This window comes from Xyrauchen texanus, chromosome 43 (assembly GCF_025860055.1).
Source record: "Xyrauchen texanus isolate HMW12.3.18 chromosome 43, RBS_HiC_50CHRs, whole genome shotgun sequence".
Taxonomy (NCBI): Eukaryota; Metazoa; Chordata; class Actinopteri; order Cypriniformes; family Catostomidae; genus Xyrauchen; species Xyrauchen texanus.
Genome location: NC_068318.1, coordinates 17,913,297 through 17,934,207, shown reverse-complemented (window position 1 = coordinate 17,934,207; position 20,911 = coordinate 17,913,297). Strand labels below are relative to the sequence as shown.

The window sequence follows — 20,911 nt, the reverse complement described above, 5'->3', positions numbered from 1 at the left end:
TATTGAATTGAACCCTTTGTGTTTTCAAAGAAACACAAAAGATAAAGAAGCTACATGGTTTAATAAACCATGATATCTGCCAGATCATCATTGCTTAGATGTACAAAGCCAAAAGAAACATGCAGAAGCTGAACATTTAAAAAAAGCCTGACCAAGCCTAAAGAAAAGGGTTAGAACTGCATGCAGAACTTGACATCGGACTAAAGAAACCCACTTATGTTCTGCAATTCTATTTTATGTTTTTATGTTGTAGTCTCATGAATCATACAAGAAATCAATACCAATGCAAAGGAAGAAATCCTTTAATGAAGGAGGTGAGATGAAAATGGCTTTGAATGTGGCTTAGTTTTTAGCCTACTTGAGAAAACACAACTCTAATTATGCCTTATACATTTTAAAGCCTTTCATTGATGCACATTTCTCATTCTGCTTTTAATGATATGAGAATTTTTGTTGTATTTTTCAAGGGAAATGTCCTAGGGACACAGCTTCATAATATGGCTGATTGTCCTGAACAAAGAAAAAGAGATGCATATTCAGCTGTTCGCATAAGCGCACACTCACTCTCTCTAAAAGAAAAAAAAGTTCTCAGTCTTCTTCATCTCTTTGATTTCGCTCCCCAAAATCCATTAAACAGTGCATCTTAAGAAGAAGCTGTTTTTCTTTCTCTTTTTACCTCTTTCCTTCAGGGCCCCTGAAGAGCACACCATTTCTGAGACGTTACTTTTTCCTTTCTGTTTTTCTAACGTTGTACCTTACCTGACCTGTTCTGTGAGCTTGAAGTTAAGTTTGATTAGAATGTGCCTGTCATGACCCTTTTTCTGTCTCTATCTCAAAAAGAAATTAGGAGAGCTACAGAGGCTGCCTGATCCTTAGAGCAACTTCTAATGTAGACTTTCTGTACATTTCACAATATCTACATGGATGATAACGCAGCATTCACTGGTTCCTGAGAACAAATGCATATAATGATACTGAGCCGAATCGTGGGTGCGTGATGATACAATGATTTACACTAATAAACACACATCCAAAATAAGTTGGTCTAAACATAAAATTATAACATGGAGTAAAACTATTACAAGAAGACATTTAAAAGAAAAATATGATTGGTGCTTGTGTAACAATAGCCAGCTGGTATGTGATAGCTGTGCAATGTTTAAACCTCACTCTCCTGGCCTTAAGAGATGCACTAGCAACCGAGGCTAGAGGCCATGACTATATAGCTTCCTTGTTATCGCATCCAACTCCCATGCCGGGGATCGCTGATTTAAATCCCGCTCAGACTGGGTCGAGTAGGACAGGTGTCACTTGTCAATGCAAACTTGCAGCTACAATGCTAGAGTGTTGTGACTGCAGTTGCTAAGATTGTGAGTGTTTTAATGCATTGCTATGTGGCTGCTAGGGTGTCCTAGGTGGTTTCTATGTGGTTGCTTTGGTGTTATGGTTGGTTCCTAGGTGGTAGCTATGTGGCCCAAGTTACTGTTTTTTCAATCCTTTCCTGGAGTACACCACTACACCTTATTTGACACACATCCATAATGTGAAGTGTTAATTGAACTCCAGGAAAGGATTCAGAAACACTGGCCCATATCAAAAGCACCAACACTTTCTCTATGATATTATGGTCCCTAGAGAACATTATCACACAGAAAATCAACAATGTACCCTGAAATCGACCCCATTCTGCCGAATTAAGGAGTGCATAACATACATTTCATAATCAGCACAGTACATGTGGACTGTCCTAGACTAGTTTTTCAAAGCACCTGGTTTTTGTGCGCCTGCCATTGACTGTGCTAAAACAGTGTCACAAAGCAGTCAAAATATGCATGCGTTGAACACAACTGCATGGGCTTGCTGTGCATCTGACCGTGCACAGCACATGGAAAAGACTAAGTATACCTTAGTCTTTTTATGTCAAATGCCATCCCCCATCATGGATTTTTGCATTATTTCAAATGTGATCACATTTCACTCTAGTGCTATTAATGTGAAGCTAAGTGCATTTTGCAAGCAACCTCGGAGACATGGGTTCACTCTTTTGACGGTTAGTTTTAGGAGGATGAGGTTTGGGTTAGGGCAGGGGTGGGGTAGGCTACTATTTTGGTTAAAAAGCCACATCAGGCTTTAAGTAGAGCACTGGGGCCATATTGTATTCTTTTTTTAGACACAACGTGTCTTTTAAGCCCAGAAATAGTTGTGTACTGAATTTTCGGTGAATTTACTTATTTTATTCTCAAAACATTACCCATTAACACACTAAAAGGTTCATGATGCGGGTCTCGTCAAATGGTTTGACTTTCCATTCAGCACACAACTGAATAAAACAGGCAGCATGACTATGATAAATGATTACTGCAAGAGTTAGTTTAACATACAGGTGCAAGAGACTTCAACATTTCTAAATTGCTCAAATAAAAAATACATATTCGTCTCTCACTTGCTTTTGCTCGCGTGTCAATGCTTACCCCTGCGCGTGTCAATGATGCCACTGAGAAGGTTTACCTGCAATCTTAGTAGCACCAAACATCACAAGCAGCCTCAAGAATGGATACAGAGTGGCCATATAACACTTTTCAATCAGCAAAATATTGTTTGTTTAAAGGGGAAAGCAAGAGCTAGAAAGAGTGCACTCATGATCACGGTTGCCAGATTACACAAAATAAGTATACATATTAGGCAGAATATTTCCAATTTGCACAAGTATAAATCTCAAATTGGGGGTGTTGTGTCTCTTATATGGCAACCCTGAGCATGTTAATTGTTTGTGGAGGTGCGTTAGGTTCCAATGCAAGATAACAGAAATATCCAATGGAAAAAAAAATGCTGTTAGGATAAATAAGCTGCGGGCCACATTAAACCATGTGAAGGGCCAGATCCGGCCCGCGGGCCGTAAGTTGCACAGGAGCCAATTGCATAAACATAGCCATTAACTTAAGACTTCATCTAACAATTAGTCTGACTAGCTATAGATGCAATAGAAAGCCTGTTGTATAAAACAAGCTCACAGTTGTCTTTAGTAAGACAGTCTAATTTGCATTGCATTGTGGGAAAAGTAAGACACTAAACAGTTTAAATAAAATGCCCGACAGTGGGCGCACACCACAGTTATCCTTTGCTGGGAAATATTTGCTTATTAGAAGAATGCAATGCTTCAAAATCGATTGTTATGAACAAATTTAGTGATTTTAATCCAAATAATAAAAAAAAACTTAAGGAATTTTGTTACCATCATAGAAGTCTTCTACAAAGTCTCAACTCAAGCCCCTTTCAGCACTCAACTGAAGCCCCCACCAGCTCAGCTGACAGTTATTTTCTATGGCAACATGGAATGTAAACAAAAGTTAGCCAAGTCTTACATTTTGGTCTTAAATTAGAACAATCTAAGTTTTTATGCAACTGACTGAAATTGAACTAAAAAAAGACCACAATTTTAGACGACTAACTAGTAAAATTAGTCTAAAATCGTTTTATGCAACTGTCCCCTGGTCTAGGTTAGTAGATACAGTTAATACAATAAATTCCTGTTGACTGTATTACATAATTTGTAACTAAAAATACAACACATTTTTGGCACCATTCTGTGGACCTTTCACCCGGAATTTGGAACTCACATGTGGCCATACTTTTAACTTTGCTATTGGGAGGCAGTGATTTGAAAATCTGTAAACGGACTGATAACAGCAGCAGAACTTTTGGCTTGCTGTCGCTGAATGCTGTTGATATCTATAGATATCACTCAGGTCCATTTTTTGTTTTTCCATTTTTCTAATACCCCTCAATTTACATTCACTGAGAACACAACAGTAAGTGATAACAAAGTCCTAATTTAATGTATTGAAATAAAATACCAAAAAATATATCAACCCAACTTGTAGAAAAATGGGAAAAAATGGTGTTGTGAATCGTAATCTATATTCATCCGATGTCATGTTGGTATGCTGTCTTCAATAGAGCTGTTCAGCCATGACATCAATTTGTAAGCGAACCTGGAAGACTAATTCACCATGGGTTCTCTGTGGAATTTCCTTTTTATAATGGGGGTTTCAACTTATGAGTAAAATAAGGTTTGTGGAAAACATTACTTCATTAAATATGGACATTTGGTTTTACAACATAAATTACTCACTTTCATACCTCAAATGTGAAGTTAGAAGCACAGTGTGTTTCTTTTAAAAAAAGTCTGTAATTCAAAGCAGCTTCAACATTCACATTTGAGGAATGAACCTTATGGACCGTATTTTACTCATAAATCCAAAAATTATATTAGAAAAGCCCATAAGAAACTCCTGAGGGTACCTATGGTGAATTCTCTTCCAGGTTTTAGGACTACAACCTGAACAGATCCATGTAGATTCTACTTGGCTAGACCTAATCGCTTGTATTCAGTCTCTGGTTTAGATTGCAACTCTGATTATGCATATTTCTGTAATTTTAAATAATTAAGATTACTTGAGATTTGTAATCTGATTACATTATTCAGATAACATGTAATCCTTTACTACCCATCACTGCCTGCATGTACTGTCTGTTTTGTTATTTCGCTCTCTCTCTCTCTCTCTCTCTCTCTAACACACATACACACACATCAATAACAACGATATATCTCCCACAGACACTCCCTTGGCTGAAATAGAAGTTCTTTCTTTGCGACACAGATTTATGCTGTTAGTTTTGAGAACCGCATAGTCATTTATACCAGTAAATCATGTCACAGCATGGCACTGAATTAACAGGCAGTCTAAAATGTGTGTGCGTGTGTGTATCATGTGGACATTAAATTCTCGAGCACATTGTAAATAGGTCACCCCTTAAGAGATTCAAAACATTACAATTCCATAAGACTCAATTTAAAAACTTGTTTGGATTTTAAATAACACCTATTATCAGAGACAAGCTAAATCTAAGCTAATTCCCATTTCAAAACAAAATATTTATTCTTAGTCACAGCACACAGTGGTAATTACTCTGTATAGCACTAGTTTTGTTTGCTGCATGTAAAGTATCCAAGTGCAGATAGAACATTTAACTAAGGTTACCACTTGCATATTTTATTCATTGCTGTTTGAGAAAGTCTCAACATTAGTTTGACTGTACTTATGAACAATTTATAAACAATTGAATATTAATATGCAGTTTTATTAATGAGATATCTTCCTCTGTGCACTGACTTATTGAAAAACTAAAGAAGAAAAAAACAATGTGTGATTTTAAAAGTAGTCTGGGACTGCAAACCCCACAGTAACACCAATGACTGATAGATTACAGTCTGGAGACTTGTGGAGGTTTAGATGTCTAAAGCTAAATGAACTTGCTATGTCCCTTTGTGCTATCACATCTTTGTTAGTTTGACTTATAAAAAGGGTTATATTAAGTCAATATGAATCTTCAATATTAAAATAAAAAAATAAAATTACAGACTAAAATGAACACTATTCACACTGTGTGTGTAACGATGCTGGCAAGGACGAAGGCGGTGACGGAGTGAAGAACGCAAGTGCAGTTTTATTAAATAAACTTGAAACCAAAACCCTAATTATAAATGAGAACTAAACAAGACATAAACATGAACTTAGCTAAATCATGGCAAAACATAAACGTGGCTTGACATAAACTAGACTTGGCATGGTTTAAACAAAACAACAAACATTACATATCCCCCCACTAGGGGCGGCTCCCGACTCCCTGAAACACGAACACACACATTAAACATGACATAATCCCAAAGTTCTGTAGGGAGCTGGGATCAAGGCGGAGCATGGGGGGTGAGAGGCTCGAGGGACGGAGCCATTGGGGCTGAGGACCAAGGTGGAACCGTAGGGATGGAGGTCCCCTATGGAGCAGAGGCAGGCCTGGACTGTGGAGCAGAGGCGGGCCAGGACCCCAGGTGGACCGAGCAGTTACGATCCACCTGTGCCCTGAGAACGCCACCACCTGGCAGGGTCACCCTGTGCTCCCCTCCAAGGCCTGTAGGATGATTTCTTCACTGACCTCTAGAGCCTATAGTGCCACTGGACAGGCCGCTTCTGCCCTGCATGCCATGGCCCTCCTGCAAGTCCACCAGGCCAAGGCACTTAAAGATCTACACTTGGGTAGTCCTGATCCCGACGTGCTGCAGGAACTGCGCTCAGTGACTGACCTCGCCCTCAGGGCCACGAAGGTCGCAGCATGGTCACTCGAGCAGAAGATGGCCACTCTTGTGGTTCAGGAACGACATCTGTGGCTGACGCTGGTCGAGATGCGGGAAGTGGACAAGACATGCTTCCTCGATGTGCCGGTCTCCCAGTTCGGCCTTTTCGGCGAACGATTCGGTGAAAAAGCAGACGGAGGCCATCTCACACATCCTGCCCCACCGCAGACCTGCCGCCATGGGCCACGTCCCGTCTGCTCGCCGAGGGTGTCCTCCTGCGGCTAAGAAACATGCAGCTCCGCCTCAACCTGGGCCCAGCTCTCAGCCCCTGCATCGAGCACCCCGCAGGAAGCACACACCCCCCCATCTCCCGGACCCCTTTGAGGACCCGGAAGGCTCCCAAGCTCCGGAGCTGGTAAGAAGACCACTCCGTCAACCGATGGAGGGATGGGAGGAGAATCCTTTGTTGAATTTATTTCATTTGCCGCACCCACTTCGGGCTGCAGTACCCACATTCTCAATAAAAGAGCTATTTCCCTTGTCTCTGGGTCACCTGGTCCGCAAATGCTGTTCTCACAACACTCCACCACACCACCACACCTCAACAGTCCCGGCACACTGGACGCGGACCTTTCGCATTCAGCCCCACGACTGTTCCCCGGACGGCCGGTTCTGACGAGTCCAGAGGACGCCTCTACGAGACCTCCTCCTCAATCATTAACCCGCCCCCTGCCGGGTGTGCAGAGCAAGGTAAGTGCTTCGAGTCTTCTCTCAGCACTAGAGCATCGGGACGCATCCTTGCTTCCCGACGCCACATTACCTGCTCCACCCCGCTGCGAAGCCCCGCCGAGTATGTCAAAAATAACAATCCCCTTAGTGCCCCTAGCTCGGAGTTTGGACGTGTGGCTCTCACTTCCCAATCCGTCACGCTGGCTGGCCAGGACCATTCGACTCGGTTATGCAATTCAATTTGGCCTCCCTTCAGGGGCGTCCGCTTTACCGAAGTTCACAGCAACCTGCAATGCGACTCTCTTAATCAAAGACGCGATAGAGCCTGTTCCTCCAACCGAGATGAAGAAGGGTTTCTACAGCCCTTACTTCATCGTACCCAAGAAAGGCAGCGTCTTACAACTGATTTTAAATCGCCAAAGTGGCGTACATGTCACAACTTGCCTGTCGTCTCCTCCTTTGGACCCAGCTCAAGTCGCTGCGTGCCACTCACATCCCGGGCAACCTCAACATGTTGGCAAATGCGCTATCGCTGCTACGTGGACACGACAACGCTTGCCCAGTGGAAAGTGGAGGCTTCACCCCCAGTCGGTCCAGCTGATTTGGGAATGGTTCGGCAAGGCTCAGTTAAACCTGTTCGCCTCCCGAGAGACCTCCCACTGCCCGCTCCGGTACCCCCGAACGGAGGTTCCCCTTGGGGCAGACGCGCTGACACACAGCTGGCCCATGGGACTGTGCAAGTACGCATTTCCCCCAGTGAGCCTTCTTGCACAGGTGCGCACAGAGGTCCGCAGTTAGGTCAGTGGTCTCATTCTTGCAGGAGAGGTTGGAGGGGAGGCTGTCCCCCTCCACCTTGAAGGTGTATGTAGCCGCTATCGCGGCCCACCACGACACAGTAGACGGCAAGTCTTTGGGAAAGCACGACTTAATTATCAGGTTCCTAAGAGGTGCCTGGAGGTTAAATCCCTCCCGGCCAAGCCTGTTCTCCTCCTGGGATCTCTCAGTGGTCCTCTCGGGCCTTCAGAGACCTCCCTTCGAGCGCTAGAATCAGCCGTCCCTGAAGACGGCCCTCCTGATCGTGCTCGCCTCCATCAAGAGGGTTGGGGACCTGCAAGCGTTCTCTGTCAGCGACACCTGCCTGGAGTTCAGTCCGGCAGACACTCATGTGATCCTAAGACCGCGACTGGACTATGTGCCCAAGGTTCCTACCACTCTCTTCAGGGACCAGGTAATGAACCTGCAAACGCTGCCCCGGGAGGAGGCAGGCCCAGCCCCTTCGTTGCTGTGTCCGGTACGTGCTTTGCATACCTACTTGGTCCTTATGCAGAGCTTTAGACGTTCTGAGCAGCTCTTTGTCTGCTTTGGTGGACAGCGGAAAGGGAACGCTGTCTCCAAACACTGACTTTCCCACTGGGTAATTGACACCATTACATTGGCCTATCACACCCAGGGTGTGCCCCCCACTTGCGGGTCTGAGCACACTCAACAAGAAGTGTTGCGTCCTCGTGTGCACTGGCCAGAGGCACCTCCCTAGCAGACATATGCAGAGCAGCAGGTTGGGCAACACCCAATACCTTTACAAGATTTTACAATCTCAGGGTCGAGTCGGTTTCGTCCCGTGTTTTCTCAGGTCAGAGCCGGTAGAACTCAGTAACCGCTGACAACTGACTGGGTGGATCGCTTGCTCCTAGCACCCTTTCCCTCCGTTGAGGTAAAATCGTGCACTCTTATCCCAGGAGATCCCACTAACTCGGCTCAATGGATGACTCCTCCCTAGCCCTCTGGTCTGCGAATTCAGCTGAATTCCGACTGAATCCAATGCGGGAACTCAATCTACCCTGTACTGGAATATGTGCTCCACAGGAAGGGCCCCTATGTGGACTTATCCCCCTGTGTGTATTTTCCGCGGTACGGTCCCCTTGCGAGCGGACCTGCGTCTCCATTGGGCAATCCTCACGGACCCCCAGTCGCTGTGTTTGTAGCAACTCCTCCCTCCCAATGAGGTAGGATCTACCACCGCACCATTCTCCACATGTGACCTAAAAGCCCATGTGATGTATTTCACCACTCTTTACCTCCCCCAGTCTGGGCAGGTGTGGTCTCCGCAGCGTCTTTTCCCCTTGAAAGAATAGGAACTGGGTAAGATCGCCTTCCCCGATGCGTATGATAGCGTTAAGATGGCCCCAGCCGCTTTAACTCTACGCGAGAAACATAAAGAGAGAAAAGGCGCGGCTGACGCGGCCTGCTCCCATGCTTGGCACGTCGCCTTGTTCCCCCCTGTCATGGGGATAAAGAACCAGAAGGCTCTGATGATTTTATGGGGTGTGGGGGAAGGGTACATGCAGTCTGACACAGCTGGTCGCTTTGGCATGTAAATTACCTGCCCGCTCCTGTGTCAGCAGTACACGTACACGGCTCAGTGCATGGCGTGATTTAAATTGGACCCCTAGTGTCGCTTCTTCGACACAACGTTGAAGTGAGCGACAGACGGGGAATGTCTAGGTTACAGATGTAACCTCCATTCCCTGATGGAGGGAATGAGACGTTGCGTCCTCCTGGCCACGTCGCTGAACTGAGCCACTGTTGCGGCCAAACCATTTTCGGCTCCTGAATGATACTGATGCATTTCCCCTCCTTTATACCCATATGTCCGGGGGCGGAACATGCAAATTCTGTCTGCCAATTTCTGATTGGCCTTTTGTCATAGATCAGAGGCATATTCGACGCTCAAGAGAGACCCCTAGTGTCACTTCTCCGACACAACATTGAGAGAGCGACAGACGGGGAACTGATGAGATGATCCTGACAAAATCAGGGAACATTTTGAAAACATTTACAGGTTTAAAGACATTTTTTTTTTTTACAAAATTGTAAAAACTGTATTTTCTTTATTTATGAATTGACTTTCCATGAGAGGACAATTTTATCCCAAACCTATAGATACATACTTACAAACACAAAGAGCAATGAAAGAGACACATTTTTGTTTTCATTGTAACTATACAGTATAAAATAAAAATATTGAAATATTTCCAAAAATATTTCCATTATATTTATAAACTCTATCTTATTAATTATTAATTCTTAACTTATGACTTACAAAGTCTTGTTCACAATAAGAACACAGTAACCTTACAGAATAAACTGTTTGTGTTAGAGTAAAACTTGCTCTAATTCAAATGCTCTAAATCATTCTGATACTTCAGAGCTGAATGTGATACAATCAAACGTTGACCACAGAGCAGTTCCGTTTGTTGTTTAGTTCAAACTGGTGTTTGAAACAGTAAAGAGGAAGAGATAACATAAGAACAACAAAAGGAGAACAATTATTAGCAGTGTTGTAATGTTTGACAGAATGTCTGAAGTTATTTATGATAATGTGATCAGGGTTGAGTCTCTGGGAATGGACAGAGAGAGAGTGGAGATGATGGTGGATATCTATGAGCTTACAGATTCTGCGAGAGATCATGACTACAGGACAGAGACAGACTTCAATATAGACACACATCAACCACTTCAGTATCCAGGTAATGATAATTCTTTCCATGAAACAAATATAAACTAAATATATTTAAATCTCCAGATATTCTCTTTCCATGCAACATTACTGGAGACTTAAAATTATATATATATATATATATATATATATATATATATATATATATATATATATATATACACATATATACCGATCAGCCTCAACATTAAAACCACCTGCCTAATGTTGTGTAGATCCCCCTCATGCTGCCAAAACAGAGATATTTCTGAGATGTTATTCTTTTCACAACAATTATACAGAGCGGTTATCTGAGTTGACAAGATATGGCAACAGAAAATGGCCAGACTGGTTTGAACTGACAAAGTCTACGGTAATTCAGAAAACGTCTCAGGTTACATGTGTAACCCATGTTCCCTGAAAAAAGCGGAACGAGATGCTGCGCTGCTAAGCGCTATGGGGAACAACCCTAGTTGTGACCGAGCTGAATAATGTGTGTAACACGTTAATGAACATTGACCGGTATTTATAGCCTCGGCTGATGTAATCATTAGATTCACCTGCGGCCAGGCTATAAATGGATATGTCACCAGGTGTCGTCAGATACTTCTTTTTGAAGAGCAGTCCTGGGAAGTCCCAGTGCGGCAAAGAAGCGCAGCATCTCGTTCCGCTTTTTTCAGGGAACATAGGTTACACATGAAAACGAGACGTTCCCTTCACAAAAAGCTTCACTATGATGCTGCGCTGCTAAGCACTATGGGGAATGCAATACCCACGACGCCACACTTGGGGCTGTCCGGACCCCTACGGTTGTGCAGTGTACTCACAAAAATGCGACAGGTCTCAGACATGAGCTTGAGATGTCGACTCAAGGGCATAAGAGCCCGGAGTAGCATAAACATCTAAACCATTACATTTTGATGAATGTGTGCGGAGAGGACCAGCCTGCCGCATCACAAACTTGTTTAGGCATGGGCTGAGATGTCGACTCAAGGACATAAGAGTCCGGAGTAGCAAAGCATCTAACCCATAAAGTTTGATGAATGTGTGCGAAGAGAACCCTATCGCAACACAAACTTGTCATAAAAACTGATGAATGTGAGCGGAGAGGACCAGCCTGCCGCATCACAAACTTGTTCAGGCATGAGCTGAGATGTCGACTCAAGGGCATAAGAGCCCGGAGTGCAGAACATCCAAACTAAAAAAGTCCAATGAATGTGTGCGTAGAGGACAACCTGCTGCATCCCAAACTTGTTTAGGCATGGGCTGAGATGTCGACTCAAGGACATAAGAGTCCGGTGTAGCAAAGCATCTAACCCATAAAGTTCGATGAATGTGTGCGAACAGAATCCTATCGCAACACAAACTTCTCATAAAAATCTAATGAATGTGTGCGGAGAGGACAACCTGCCGCATCACAAACTTGCTGCAGAGGGAGACCTCTAGCCAAGGTTTTAGAGGAGGAGAGCCCTCTGGTAGAGTGCGCCCTAAAACCTACTGGCGAAGCTTGACCGTGCGCCTCATAGACCCGGACAATAATGAGGATGCCTCTTTGAGGGCACCCCGCCCACCAAGCCGTGATAAACCGCAGTGGCCACATAGAACCTGGCAGTGGTGAGTGAAGTGCCCGCTGACAGTTCTTTCTACAGAAAATCCAGAACTGAAGCAAACTGGCAGTTAGCTGGTTCTGTAATATGAACTTTAGTAGAAGGAAATGCATGCAGGGGCATTTGTGCTATGTATGCGTTACTACGATCAGCCCTTCCCGGGGCTGGGCGACTCGGGGAGAAGTAGAGGAGACATTGCGCTATCAACAGAGGCGAAGAGGTCCTCTTCTGCCCTGTAAAATCTACCCAGATCAGTTCCAAATGGAGGGAGCCCTAGCACTTGAAATGGTCTCGATAACCTCAAGAGAAAACACTTTGAACCTCATTTGGTACCTTTAGGGGCCAGACATGAAAGGTTTCACAATTCGGGCCAAGGATGAGAAGGTCCTCCCTGTTCGGAATCGCCCAAGGCGAGCCGTCGAGGGAAGAGATTAGCTCCGAGAACCAAGCCCTGTTCAGCCAGCGCGGTGCTATCAGTAAAAGGCAAAAACCCTTGCTGGCGAACTCTGGGCAACTACTACCTTAGTGTGGAGTTCTTAACTCCCCCGTTGGTATTTTCTGTCTGGACCGTAAATCTGCTCCCATATACGGGCATCCAGGGATATAACTAACCTGAGTGACAGGAGCTTGCCCTGGGCCCTAAGGAGAATCCGACGTGTCAGAAATACAGCTGACAAGAACGTGGGTCTCCTTGATGATTTATGTAAGAGGCTACCGCTGTACTGTCCACCCGCACCAAGACATGGCAGCCTCAGGAGGAGGTATTTCAGGGCCAGAAATACAGCCATCAACCCGAGACAGTGACTGTGACAACCGAGCTGATGACCCTCCTATCCTCTTAAGTTGGACGACCACTTAAGGCGGCTACCCCGCCCGTCAGGGAGGCGTCTGTCATTAGCAGCCTGCGAGAAACAGATGAGCTAAGATGATGTCCCTGTGCTGAACTGCCAGTTCCTGGAACTGCGCTAGGATCAGCCAGTCGTCTACATAATTCAGAATGCAGATGCCCCGGAGTCACAAGGAGCCAGCGCTACATCATACATTGTGAATGTGCGGGTAAAGAGGGCTAGGCCGAGTGAAAGAACCTGACCCTTGAAGACTTTGCCCCCCGGAATCGAACCTCAGGAACTTTCCATGTTGTGGCAGAACTTCTAAATGAAGTATAGAAGTGCATCATAAGATCGATGGTGACCAGCCAAACGAGTTGTAGGGCTTGAGACACGACCGTCTTGACAGGCATCATCTTGGACTTGAACACCCACGGGCAGTTTTAAGCTTTAAGATCAAAGCCAGACGCCACCCCTCACCCTCCATGGGAAACGGGAAGTATCTAGTGTAATAACCTAACTCTCTCTCTGGAAAGGGAACACATACCATGGCCCCTTTAACCAGGAGATTGAGTTTTTTTTTTTTTACATAAAAAAGAAATCCTGTTTACGGTAGTGAGAACACGCCATTGAAACACGGAAAAGCTAATTAAAGTTAAATAAATCCTGACACCCTTATAAGACCCACAGAAAAGAATATATCTGGCAGAAGTTTCCACGCTGCCAGGATCTCTGAGATGGGTATTATATTTTAACACTTCCTGTTGAGGTGTTGTAGTGTTTCGTGTCCTGAATAAAATGCAGGAACAGCGAAAACACCCAATTTTGATGGAAGCCTCTGCAACCCGAAACACCAAGAGGTGGCGGGAATGGAGGGGCTTCAATGGGGTACCGGGAGGGGTGAAGTGAAGCACGCGCCCCATCCCGAGGGGAGCTACCCCCTTATCTAGGCGCAAGACCGTCAGGGTTTTCTCTTATTAGAAATTATAGTCCTGAGGTCTTGCTTCGGGGGCTGGCGAGGGCGGCGAGACTGTCCCCAATCCCTGGGAGGAGGAGCACGACTCGCCACACTTTGCTTTGAGCCTCCCTTCAGACAGGACCAAGGCGGGAACCCACACTCATGTCGTCCAGGAGGTCGGCCTGGTACGCCTGTATAACAGCATAGTGTGCAGAGCAGCACCAGCCTGACCTGCTGCTTGATAAGCCCTTCCCACTAAAGTGGAGGTTGTCCTACAAGGCTTTGAGGGGAGAGAGGGCTTCTTAAGTGACGATGCCGAGCCCGGCGAGAGATAGCCCGCAAGCGTCTCTCCGACCGGCGGCATCACTGAATACCCCCGTGCCTCAGCACCCACGATAGTCGAATATAATGACGTCGAGGGTATGTGAACATGGGAAGAAAATATATATATATATATATATATATATATATGTATATTTTTTTTTTATTTTTTTTTTTTAGGGGTTCCTCCATGAGCTAAAAAGCTCTTCATGGAGGTTATCAAAGAAGGAAGGGACTCATGAGGCGTTCCTTTCTTAGACTGGAAGATAAAATCTATCCCCTAATTTGGAGGGTTTGGGGTCTCTTTTTCGCGTGGCCAGTCCAATCTGGCAACCGCACGAGTAACAACATCGAGCAATTCCTCCGTAGATTTTTTATCGCGGACGGAAAGCTCGGAGGCAGGAAGAGAATCGCGATGCTTCTCATGATCCGAAAAAGCGTCGGAACGCGCTTCGAGATCATGTGAAGGACCAGCTGGGTTTGGGGAGAGAGCGAGAGAAAGGGATCAACCCGTCTCTTGCTCCTCAGCCAAATCCATGCAAGAGCCCCACGAACGATATTTATTTATAATTTTTTTCGTGAGTGCTGACTCCCAGAAGCAAGCGAGGCGAGCGCAAAGCACTTTGCCTGTTAACGTGAGAGCAGCGTGCTCTTACCCCCAAACAAACAGAGCAAAAACGGATGTGTGTCCGCTTCAGCTATAGAGCGAGGGAACATGCACCGTTTGCGGCTTTCAGTCATTCTCTCTTTTTTCTTTTCCTTTTTAGAAATATATATATATATATATATATATATATATATATATATATAATATTTTCTAAACAGAAGAGAAAAGAGAAAAACGTTCACTGCACACTGCCTAACCAATTCTAACTCCTAACAGAGGAAAGAAAGTTTTGACAGGGTTTGTAAAACACACAGAAACAGAATCGCTCTGAAAAAAGAGTTACTGACGACACCTGGTGACGTATCCATTTATAGCCTGGCCGCAGGTGCATCTAATGATTACATCAGCCGAGGCTATAAATTCCAGTCAATGTTCATTGACGTGTTACACACATTATTCAGCTCGGTCACAACTAGGATTGTTCCCCATAGCGCTTAGCAGCGCAGCATCATAGTGAAGCTTTTTGTAAAGGGAACTGCTCTGCACAATTGTGGTGAGAAGAAGCGCATCACAGAATGGTATTCAGAGATGCAGGTTGGTGCTATTTTGGTGGCACGAGGGCAGGCCCGGCTTCTGACAGCCATGTTAGGGTGGGCTGGGGGATATTATAGGTGGGCATTTGGGATGGAGGAGGGGTTACTTAGACTACTAATTTAATGTCTTTAATTGGCATAACTTGGCGTAATTGTCAAGATCATAAGACCCAATATAACTATATTTTACACATTTTCCCCATGTTAAAAAATATATTGAAATAAATAAACTGAAAAACATTGTATATAAACATACAGACTTACATAGTTTACTAATTATAACCACTAATAGTTCTAAACATAACTAATATTAGAATTATATTAATACATTTTCTGTTATAGCATAATTTAATGTACAGCTGCTTTGAAAAAACAGCTGTTGTGAAAAGCACTACACAAATAAATTTGATTTGACTTGACTTCCATTCCATACCTCCATTACTAAGAAACAAAATAAAGCAATACACTTTCAGATAAATTAGAATTACAGCCTTAAAGCAAATTACAAAGACAAATCAGAGTCCCCATGAATGCAAGGATGGGGTGGAGAGCAATAATATCAATGAGCAAAATAAGGATGGAAAAAATCGAGAGATCAAGATTAAGACATTTGACACAGATGGGAACTGCTTAAAGAAATAATTATATAGTATTAAATTATGCCAATTCTTTCTGTTTGACAGAAATGTAATAAGCAATGATGCTGCCCTACAAAGGCAAAATGCTAAATTGAGTTCTTACTGAAACAGGTCTCATGAGTTTGTCTCATATGCTGTAATTCAGAGAAACCATTGTGTGGAAATACAGTAACAACAAAATCCACATAAAAATAATTCAAGCAATTTTTCTCAGTTTCAATGTTAGTGTAAAGGGAACAATGGAAAGGAGGAGGCAAGAACCGGCTTGACAATATAAATAATAGTTTAATGAAGATTCTGGCAACGTTGCGGTCGCGGCTCACCTTCGTAAGAAAGTGAGCCACCCCAGTGGCTCCCTACCTCGGTCCTTCTACCTACGGGTTTGAGGCCAGTGCTGCTAATACTGGGGGCGATTTGGGGATCACCTCCGCCGGGTAAATCCCCATGGACCTCCCATTCCCCAGCACGCTCGTCAGCATCGGAGAGCGGGCTCATCCAGTCAGACGCGAAAGCAGTCACCCAGTCACCCTCGATGGTTGGGAAGCCAAGGGCTATTCGGTGATGCCCCCAGTGGATTAGGCGCTCGTGGTGCACCTATGCCCGCTGAGCGCCGCTACCTGGCACCGGAGCCCGAAGCTCCCGTCCAGGGCATGCAGGATTTACGTCGTCCCTGACGGCCGAAGCCTGCGGTGCCACTGGACAAGCCGCCTCCGCCCTGCACGCCATGGCTCTCTTGCAAGTCTACAAAGCCAAGGCACTAAAAGAACTGCACAAGGGTAGTTCTGCCCCAGGATTGATGCAGGAATTGCGCTTGGCGACCGTCCTCACCCTCTGGGCAACGAAGATCATGACCCGGTCTCTCGAGCCCACCGCAGGAAGCAGACACTACCCGTCTCGCAGCCGGTCGCCAAGAAGAACGCTTTGAAGCTAGTGAACAGACCACTCCATCCAGTAGGAGGGCCGGTAGGAGAATCTTTTGTTCCTTTCTCATTTAAATTCGCTGCACACTCAAGTAGCTGTGGTACACAAAAGTTTAACAAAAAAGCGGTTTCCAGGCTCAACCCCGGACAAACACTTCCTCCCCCCTCCTCGACTGATCCTCTGGTGATGTCATGCCTACATCCGGCCCCGCACGAGGGGGACCGACACAATATTAGGCCGGTGGCTTTAATGTTGTGGCTGATCGGTGTGTATATATATATATATATATATATATATATATATATATATATATATATATATATATATATATATATATATATATATGTGTGTGTGTTTGTATGTGTGTTTTACTTCATATCTGTTGTCTTCAGGTGAATCTGTGTGGAACAGAAGCTCCAGAGAAGCTACTGTGTGTGTGGGTCTGCTGTGTGTTCTTCTGCTGGCTGCAGTCATAGTGATGAGTGTCCAACTCAATACAAACACTCACCAGAGTCACATCAAAAGCAAAAACTACACAGAAGAGAGAGACCAGTTACAAACCAAAATTACCAACCTCACAAAAGAAAGAGTCCAGTTACTAATTCAGAATGCCTATCTTATTGACGTCTTGACTAAAGAGAGGGATGGACTATTAGCAAAATATGACAATTTAGCAATCAAATATGAACAGTTACAACAAAGGAAACATGAACAGTGGAATCATGAAATGGGTAAACTTGAACTACACTAAAACTACACAAACTATGTAGGCCTAATACTAAGTTATGTACCTACTAGAAAAAGTATGTAATATTGGGGTACATAACAAGCTTTAAATACGTTGTGTAGGTCAGTGTGGATGGGAATAAAGAGCATTTTGCTGAACTCATTTTTTCTATAGATGGATGGATTTACTATCAGCTCAGTTTTTACTATCTTTCATCTGAGTCGAAGAGCTGGAATGAGAGCAGAAGATACTGTACAGAGAGAGGAGCAGATCTGGTGATCATAAACAACAGAGAGGAACATGTGAGTGAAAGATTGCTGTGTGTGTGTGTGTTTGTGTGTGTGTGTGTGTGTGTGTGTGTGAGCGTGTATTTATCACTTTGTGGGGACCAAATGTCCCCATAAGGATAGTAAAACCCGAAATTTTTGACCTTGTGGGGACATTTTGTCGGTCCCCATGAGGAAAACAGCTTATAAATCATACTAAATTATGTTTTTTGAAAATGTAAAAATGCAGAAAGTTTTCTGTGAGGGTTAGGTTTAGGGGTAGGGTTAGGTTTAGGGGATAGAATATAAAGTTTGTACAGTATAAAAACCATTATGTCTATGGAAAGTCCCCATAAAACATGGAAACCAAACATGTGTGTGTGTGTGTGTGTGTGTGTGTGTGTGTGTGTGTGTGTGTGTGTGTGTGTGTGTGTGTGTGTGTGTGTGTGTGTGTGTGTGTGTGTGTGTGTGTGGTTTTGCTGTGAGGAGGTCAGTTACAATCTTCCTATCAGTTTGTGATACTTGGATTTTATTACTTTTCATATTAGGATTTTGTTAGGAAAATATCTAACGGTGAAGGTATCTGGATTGGTCTGTCTGACAGTGATGAAGAGGGCACATGGAAATGGGTCGATAGTGTCAAACTGACCTCTGGGTGAGAAATAATTTAATTTAACTTATTATTATCATCCAATAAATACATTTTACTCAGAAGCAGCTCTGAAAATCTGATTCTTATCTTTAACATTAGATTCTGGTATAATGGGGAGCCCAACGATAACAAGGGCAAAGAAGACTGTGTTATTACAGGATCATGGTTTCGTTCATCAGGGTGGGCTGATTATCCATGTAATAATGCTTTTAAATGGGCCTGTGAGAAGAGCATTTTAAAATAGTCAATGCATCAAAAATATGTTTAGTCAGAAAAGTATGAAAATTCATAAGAGTCATTTTCTCATATTCTAAGTAATTCTAGGTGGTCTGCAATGAAGTCCTAAGAAAAGAATAGCGAATAATAAGAATAAAATACTAAACAAAATATATAAAATACAACTTCTGCTGTCATTTTGAAATGTTCATAATGCAAAAAAATATATTTTAAAATTGTACACAATAAATATGCTTTAAATTAAAAACATGCCATTTGTTTAGTTAACATGTTTTTGAGTGTCTGTATTTGATGCGGTTCATCATTGTGATAAGAAGGAAGTAAAATCTCAGTTCTTCATGTATTAGTTTACAATGTAGTGTTTATAAAATAATATCAAAGAGCCATACTGGTGGTTCATAAAAAAAATGTTTAACACTACTGTCATTTTAAATATCTTGGTCTGATAATCATCTAAGAACAGAGAAAGGCCATTTTACAATTAGTAACCAAAAAGACAACAAAGGAAAAAAAAAAAAAGAGTAATTTATGGTTCAGTTCTAATAGGAGATTCATGGTTTATTTGTTCTTTGGAAACTCTTTGTTTTTTTTTAGTTAATATAATGTAACGTAACGTAAAAATGTAAGGTGTAACGACTCACCTGTTATGTGATATCTAATAAAGAGAGAGTTAAGAAGTGACCTGGTGAGGTCATGGGTGAGGGAGTGGAGTGAGCATATGTCAAAACACATATAGGGTGTTTTGCTATAAACATTTTGTTTAAGAAACATCTGGAAATTGGGATAGTAAGAGGGGGAATCTGTGTGAGTTGGCATATGCTAAAGATGCAAACACCAGCACGATTCTTGCCTATGGATTAACTTAACATGTTTATTAAAACACCATGCGGTAAAACATGTAATGTAAAGGGAGAGAAACGGTAGTCATACGGATAGGAACTGACTACCCAGGGAGGGGTTTGGGACGCTCAAATCTCCTCTGGGACCTATGAATTACATCACTGGGTGAGAGCATCCTAAACTCTTCTCTGCAGCCGCACACTGCTGATTTCATTGAAGGAGAACGTGAGTGAGTTTACTTTTTGGAGAGAAGAAGTTGTTAATTTTGGGTGAACACGTACCCAAGTTCCATTCAGGCCTGCAACAGTGAACAGGTATCATTATATTTTATTAACTGGCTTAAACCGTTTTGCTAATTTTTCAAGGCTGAATTCATTCCAAGCACACTTAAACAGTCTTTTCATTTGATACTGTTTTCCTGATTTTACAAAGTAGGTAACTGTTTATATTTCTGTTTATTTCCTATGAGGGGTTGAATAATATTATACTTCATAAAAAATAAAGAAAGAAGACGAGCAGGTAAGTTCAGCTACAATCAGCACAGAAGTATAATGTTTTAAAGGGATAGTTCATGCAAAAAAAGAAAATCTCTGATCTCACTCACCATCATGCCATCCCAGATGCGTATGACTTTCTTTCTCCAGCAGAACACAAAAGCAGATTTTACAATGCAAGAGAATTGTATGAATTGAATAGCTCCAAAAATCACATAAAGGAAATGTAAAAAATATCCATATTACTCCAGAGTTTAAATCCATATCTTCAGCAGCAATAGATTGTAATAGGTGTGGGTGAGAGGCTTGTGTGGGAGTCCTTTTACTCTAAATCTCCACTTTAACTTTCACGTGTTGTATTTTACACATTTGTCTGCAGCTTTAAATTAAAACATTTTTGATTATTATCTGTGAGTGCAGAGTTTTCACATCGGTGCAGTAAGTGCAAATTTCAGCTTATGAATGCAAATATTTATTGTACTGTAAGTTCTCAAATTAAAATCTACAAGCCTACGAGTTTATCTACATTTTTATCTTTATATTACATTTAGTCATTTAGCAGATGCTTTTATCCAAAGTGACTTACAAATGAGACACATAGCAAGCAATTTGTCATACAAAGTTTAACACAATCTGCAGTATAAGACTGCCAAGTTATCACAGTGGCTGGAGTAGTAAAGATGCTAGCAGAAAGAAACAGACAAGGATTTGTCTTTCTGTACATTAAGTGTGGGTTAAGTGTAGTGGTAATTGCAATTAGTGTGGGTTGGAAGTTCATTCCACCAAAGAGGAGTAGAGAAAGTGAACGATCGTGAAATAGACATTGAGCCTCTTTGTGATGGGACCACCAGGCGTCGCTTGTGAG

General features: G+C 43.1%; 1 protein-coding gene across 1 annotated transcript; it reads left to right on the top strand.

Moving 5' to 3' along the window:
- Positions 1-10,217: 10,217 nt before the first annotated feature.
- LOC127635728 (CD209 antigen-like) lies at positions 10,218-18,719 on the top strand. Its single transcript, XM_052115963.1, has 5 exons — positions 10,218-10,389; positions 17,223-17,561; positions 17,732-17,859; positions 18,372-18,478; positions 18,575-18,719. Exons 1-5 carry the CDS (start codon positions 10,218-10,220, stop codon positions 18,717-18,719), a joined length of 891 nt encoding a protein of 296 aa, XP_051971923.1.
- The last annotated feature ends 2,192 nt before the right edge of the window (positions 18,720-20,911 follow it).